The 6,039-nt window shown below is 44.2% G+C and overlaps 1 protein-coding gene across 2 annotated transcripts; it reads right to left on the reverse strand.

Annotated features, from left to right (window-relative positions):
* Nucleotides 1-390: 390 nt before the first annotated feature.
* Nucleotides 391-5,323, reverse strand: LOC125905853 (uncharacterized). Of its 2 annotated transcripts, XR_007451704.1 has the most exons (7): nt 5,190-5,323; nt 4,895-5,009; nt 4,482-4,784; nt 4,058-4,221; nt 3,711-3,854; nt 2,931-3,232; nt 391-2,808 (listed from the first exon to the last, which is right to left on the reverse strand). XR_007451704.1 is itself a non-coding variant. In XM_049604133.1 (6 exons), the coding sequence occupies exons 1-6, from the start codon at nt 5,229-5,231 to the stop codon at nt 3,567-3,569; spliced, it is 810 nt and encodes a 269-aa protein (XP_049460090.1). In that variant the 5' UTR covers nt 5,232-5,323; the 3' UTR covers nt 3,456-3,566. The 2 variants fall into 2 exon arrangements, 1 of the variants encoding a protein (XP_049460090.1); XM_049604133.1 differs by lacking the exons at nt 391-2,808; nt 2,931-3,232 and adding an exon at nt 3,456-3,608.
* Between the last annotated feature and the right edge of the window lie 716 nt (nt 5,324-6,039).

Here is a 6,039-nt window from a genome sequence, read left to right on the forward strand (position 1 = left end):
CTTCCTGTTACGGTCCGGGAGGCAGACACCGTCTCCACATTTAAGACTAGACTTAAGACTTTCCTCTTTGATAAAGCTTATAGTTAGGGCTGGCTCAGGCTTGCCCTGTACCAGCCCCTAGTTAGGCTGACTTAGGCCTAGTCTGCCGGAGGACCCCCCTATAATACACCGGGCCCCTTCTCTCCTTCTCTCTCTCTCTCTCTCTCTCTCTCTCTCTCTCTCTCTCTCTGTCTCTGTATCTCTCACTCTCTCTCTCGTATTCTATTACTGCATCTTGCTAACTCGGCCATTCTGGATGTCACTAACTCGGCTTCTTCTCCGGAGCCTTTGTGCTCCACTGTCTCTCAGATTAACTCATATCACAGCGGTGCCTGGACAGCGTGTGTGTGGTTGTGCTGCTGCCGTGGTCCTGCCAGATGCCTCCTGCTGCTGCTGCCATCATTAGTCATTAGTCATACTTCTTCTGTTATTATACACATATGATTATTGTCACACATGTATACTGCCAGGTATTAATACATACTTTCAACATATTGTACCGCAGTAACCAGAACTATAACTATAATATTATTACTTTCATTAATGTTGTTGTAAGCTACTGTCATTACCTGCATCTCTCTCTCTCTCTCTCTCTCTCTGTGTGTCATATGGATTACTGTTAATTTATTATGCTGATCTGTTCTGTACGACATCTATTGCACGTCTGTCCGTCCTGGAAGAGGGATCCCTCCTCAGTTGCTCTTCCTGAGGTTTCTACCGTTTTTTTTTCCCCGTCAAAGGGGTTTTTTTGGGGAGTTTTTCCTTATCCGCTGTGAGGGTCTTAAGGACAGAGGGATGTCGTATGCTGTAAAGCCCTGTGAGGCAAATTGTGATTTGTGATATTGGGCTTTATAAATAAAATTGAATTGAATTGAATTGAATATTTGTTGAATGTAAACACATAGATGATGCAGTGTGTGATGATACCCTCAGAGAGTTTAGGGAGGTTTGTGATATGGCTCGTTGTCACTCTGCTTTCAGGGAGTTTGATCCCATCACAGATAGAGGTTGACAGCCTTCTCTACGAGACAGTGGGGACAAAGCCATCTTTTTGCAGAGTGTGGGATCTGATGAAGCTTGTACTGGTCCTGTCTCATGGACAGGCCAGTGTGGAAAGAGGATTTTCAGTCAACAAAGAATTGATTGTGGAGAATCAGAAAGAACTGTCTTTGGTGGCGCAGAGACTCATTGTCGACCATGTCTGATCTGTTGGGGGTGTAACAAACGTTAACATCACAAAAGAGCTGCTCATGTCAGCAGCAGGTGCTTGACAAAAGTATCATGCCTACTTGGATGAGCAGAAAAGAGTCACAGAAAAGCAAACTGTTGATCTGAAGCGGAAGGCCCTCAATGATGAACTCCATGATTAGAAAAAGGGGAGGGCTACAATTGAGGCTGATATTTGTGCTCTAGAAAAGTCAGCTGATGAATATGCTGAGAAAGCAGAGACCACAAGCAAACTGACATTCATCGCCAAATCCAACAGTTTCCGGCGTACTGCAAAAGAAAAGAAAGCTTCTCTGCTGAAGATTGAAAAGCAAATTGATGAGAAGCTGGCAGAAATGAAAAAATGAATGATGTATGGATTGTTTCTGTGGGAGGAGGCTATAGCTTGCACGTTGATGTGAAAATTTCACTTTAATGTAAAGCTTGTTAAAAAAAAAGTCAGAGCTCAAAAAAACATTTTTTTTTTACAGTGGCCTAACACTCTTCCATAAATCCTGCTCTCGTTGCAACACGCCTCTGAAATCCAGAGCTCAGAAACGTTCTCCTTTTAGACTTTAACCGGATCGTAGGAAATTATCTCTTTTTTTATCTTTTTCTTAAGCAGAGTGCAAAGTATTTCTTCCATCACAGAGCTGACATATTACTGATCATATAGAGCAGGAAACTGTGTAAAGGTTGTTTTGTTTTCGCCTCCATGATGAGCTGCTTTAAAACGTTTCCTCCTTATGTTTTATTATTAAAGTATTCTTGGGTACCTTCATTTGCTTATTCATTTTTCAGACCTTGTTACCTCCGAAACATGTATGCCTCATGAAATTATTCCAGAACACAATAACATATACCTTACCTTATGTAAACTGGTCTATCAGTGTTTGTTTAAACAAATATTTATTTTGTATAAAACCATAATTGTCATTAGATCCATTTTTTTGACATTTCCACTGTGATAATTTGTTTACATAGTTTTATTCCTATATTTCATGCATACATAGATGTTTTAGAGGTCATGTATTGTCATGGAAACTTGCTACCAAGTCATGAGAAAGTCATGGAAATTTGTTGGTTAAAATGTGTATGAACCCTGAAAATCTGTGGTTGTGTAAAGATGAGGGGGTGTCATCTCATTGCAGAATAGAACAGGGGAGACTCTTCCCCAACCAGCTATTAACAAAATAAACAATGAACATCAGAAACAAAGTCAACTCCTAAGCTCTGCACTCTTGGCAGCAATCTCTTTGTCAAGGACAGCCAGTTCCGCCAACTTCTCCTTATGGCCTCTCCTCAGGAGGTTGGACCTTGTGATTAGGTCAGCCATCTTGCTCCCTGCCTTCCCCTCAGCCTGTCCGCATCCCTGGCCAGACCCTCAGATACCTCTTGTAGGTGTCTCCTTTTCCCCCTTAGGTCCTGAAGTTGGTCCTCTGCTCCCTTCCTCTTAAGAGCCTGGGCTTCTGCCTCCCTCTTCTTTCTCTCTGTGTCGAGATGGACCCGATATCTGGCCCTGGCTGCTGCTACATTTGCCAGTAGCTCTTTAATGAGTGGAACCTGGATATAGGGTTGGGAAAAGAGAACCAGAATCAGTGACAGAATCAACATAGTTGGCCTCTTGAGTTTATCAACTCCTATGTCAACAGCATATTTCTAGTCCAGCCAGGGGTCATTCTTACCTGGGTAACACCTCCATGTTGCATAATGTAATCACACATCAGCCTCCGTGTGACCACAGTGTCCTCTTGTATGTTGTCGAACTCCACCTCTTTGTTGATAGAGAATCCTCTCTCAACTGTAGCTTGGCCGTGGGAGAGGATGAGTAGCTTCTTGCAGAAGGCCCACAGTTCGGGATAGGGCTCCCTGAGGACACTGCTCAGGAAGAGGTCCAGCCTCTTCTGCATGGGAGGAAAGGAGAGGAAGTCCTCACTTCGGCTCTCCAAGGACAGGAGACTGTCAAACTGTTGGAGAATGACATCCTCTGTAACAAAACAGATCAAAGACAAAATAGAGAAAAACACTGATAAATCATTGGGCTATTGGGCATGCATTGGGCATTGCCAGCCAATCAAATTGATGATAAATTAATGTGTAGCCTACAATTTGCCTTTCTTATTCCTACCCGCAGACGTATCGGTTAGCTGTTTGTCCTGGAGAAACCTCTGAACCAGCCCTTTCATGTGCTTCCTGCATCTTTCTGGGTCTCTGTACATTACTGACGGATCCAGGCACACCATCTGCCTAACAGTCAAATAATTGAGGGGGCTCTTGTCCTGCACTTTCCTGATGATGCTACACAGTCTCTGCATGTACTCTCACCTGAACTCTAGCACCCTGAGCTCTGCACCTTTGATGCTCTGGAGAGAGGGGGAAATTAGCCATGAATAGAATATGTCTACAATGACCTGGTTGCAGCCTAACCATATTTGTAAAATGATCTTTTTAAAACATCACACTACCTTAAGGACTGACTCGGCACCTAGACCAATGCTGATGTCTTGTGGGCTGAGCCAGATGGTCTTGTCTGTGACATCCAGTTTGGTCAGCTGCAGGGCAGTGATGTTGTGGAGGACTTCTCTCTTGATGAAGCGTCTGAGTAGACTCTGTCAACAGACAAACACAAAAATGCCCGGTGCAGCACATTAATCACTGACATCAAATTGTCTAATTATGATGCACAATGTATCCATTGTTTTTTACACATACTTACCACAAACCCCATATTGTCAAAAACATATCAATTGAGCCTAATCAGTGGTGATTATAATGTGCAGTGCTGCCCATATAATATACAGTAAATTATTACCATCATCAACTCGGTCAGGTCCTTGGAGAGGAATGGCAGCACAGGCTCATCCGTTTGATATTTTTTCAGGAAGGGAGTGAAGGTCCTGGCTAGTGCCGTGTAGAACTGCAGTTTCACCAATATGAGAGGATCCTTCATGGCTGCTTCAATGGTGTTAGCGGATGCTGAGAGAGAGAGAGAGAGTGAGAGACAGAGACAGAGAGCAAGAGAAAGACAGAGTGAGAGACAGAGAGAGACAGAGTGAGAGACAGACAGAGAGAAAGACAGAGACAGAGAGCGAGAGAAAGACAGAGAGAGAGACAGAGACAGACAGAGAGAGGCAGGACATTTCAACTTAGCTGTACATTACAAAAACTATGACAAGGCCACACCACCATCAGGGTTAGGACACAGTCACAGACCTATTCACAGCAGAAGGGCCTACCGGTTCCAGGGTTTGGGAGTGTCTTCGTTTTCACAGCCTCCATGTACAGGAGCAGTGATGGCCAGACTACAAGGGCTCTCTCGACAACAGGTAGGTTTTCCACCCAGCGATGGGCACAGAAGGACAGGGGGAACACACTGGACTTTGTTACTGTGATGTAATCCTCTCTCCTGGCGGGCACATTGTGGAACAATGTGTGCATTGCTCTAAGCAACTTGTCCAGCTGCCATGCAGTGAACCCACACTTGAACGCGTTGTGTAGCGTGTGCAGGCCACAGCTCCCCACACAAACAAGCTGAACATCTGAGGGTTTCATTGCAAAACTTGATATTAGAAACCAAATTAATACAACAGTGGATCACATAAACACACTCACTCACACACATTTAGTAATAGCATTATAAACTCCTCACCTCTGTATTGTTTAGCTTGTTCTTTCTGGAAAAGATCGAACAGTTTCCAGTTCACAGTGGGCCCATCCACTGAGAGGGACACCAAGCCCCTGAGGTCCAGTTTGTCCATGCATTCCTGAGGAAAAAAAAGGGTTGTGTTTTGATTACTCAAGATAAGAGGACTGGATGAGCATATATTGCTAAGGGAAGTACCTAACTGGTCATGTAACATTGCTAAATAAGTCTTATGGACAAAATTTGAGTCTATCAATATATAAACTGATAAACATTTATAGTAAAAATTGATTAGACTTACTTTGAGGTGGGACAGCAAGTCCTGTGCAGTGGAGTGTCCCATAAACTGGGAGCCCAGATATTTGAATGAACCTGCCCCTCATCCCAGAAGCGGACGTGCACATCCAGCTGCTTGGTTTTCATAATCTCATTGAGGCTCTCATCAAACATCAGAACAAATGACGATTTGTTGACTTTGGACACCAGTTCATCGTTGATGTGAATGGCTAACCCAAACTTGGCTATGTAAGCCGTTTTGTCGGCACCACAAGTAAAGGTGCTGGCGATGTCGGAGTCGGGGAACATGCACTTGAAAAGCTCTGAAATACCTTTGTTTCCATTGTAGGACTGGTGTTTGGCGATGGTGTGAAGAGTCCACAACACCTCTGCTTTCAGCGTTGGCGTGGACCCGAAAGATGTGCGTAGATCGACTCTAACGTTAACGTTAGCTGTGGTCGTAGCAGGAGGGGCTGCAGGAACACTAGCAGCTAGGTGGCTAGCTGGTGGGAACCCGGCGGTGATGGAAGGAGTTTGTTCCTTTCCTCGGATATGCTTCATGTGCTTGGTCGATTTGGCATGAGAGTCTAACGCCTTCACTCCCATTGTTTCGAGTTGAACCCTCTTCTTGCACACAGTGCAGTAAGCCTCAAAAACGTTGTCTACCACAGGTTTTAACCAATGACGGAAAGAAATTTTATCCATCCACGCTCCACGAGGTTTTCTTCTTCTTCTTTATTTTTAACGGCGGTTGGCATCCAGCTTATTGGTGCATTCCCGCCACCTTCTGTTCTGGAGTGTGAATCAGCATTTTCCCCGGGGCTGTGTTGCGTTCTCAATTATTGGCTCTTTATTTACGTTATTTGATCAAAATA

Source organism: Epinephelus fuscoguttatus, linkage group LG18 (assembly GCF_011397635.1).
Source record: "Epinephelus fuscoguttatus linkage group LG18, E.fuscoguttatus.final_Chr_v1".
Classification (NCBI taxonomy): domain Eukaryota; kingdom Metazoa; phylum Chordata; class Actinopteri; order Perciformes; family Serranidae; genus Epinephelus; species Epinephelus fuscoguttatus.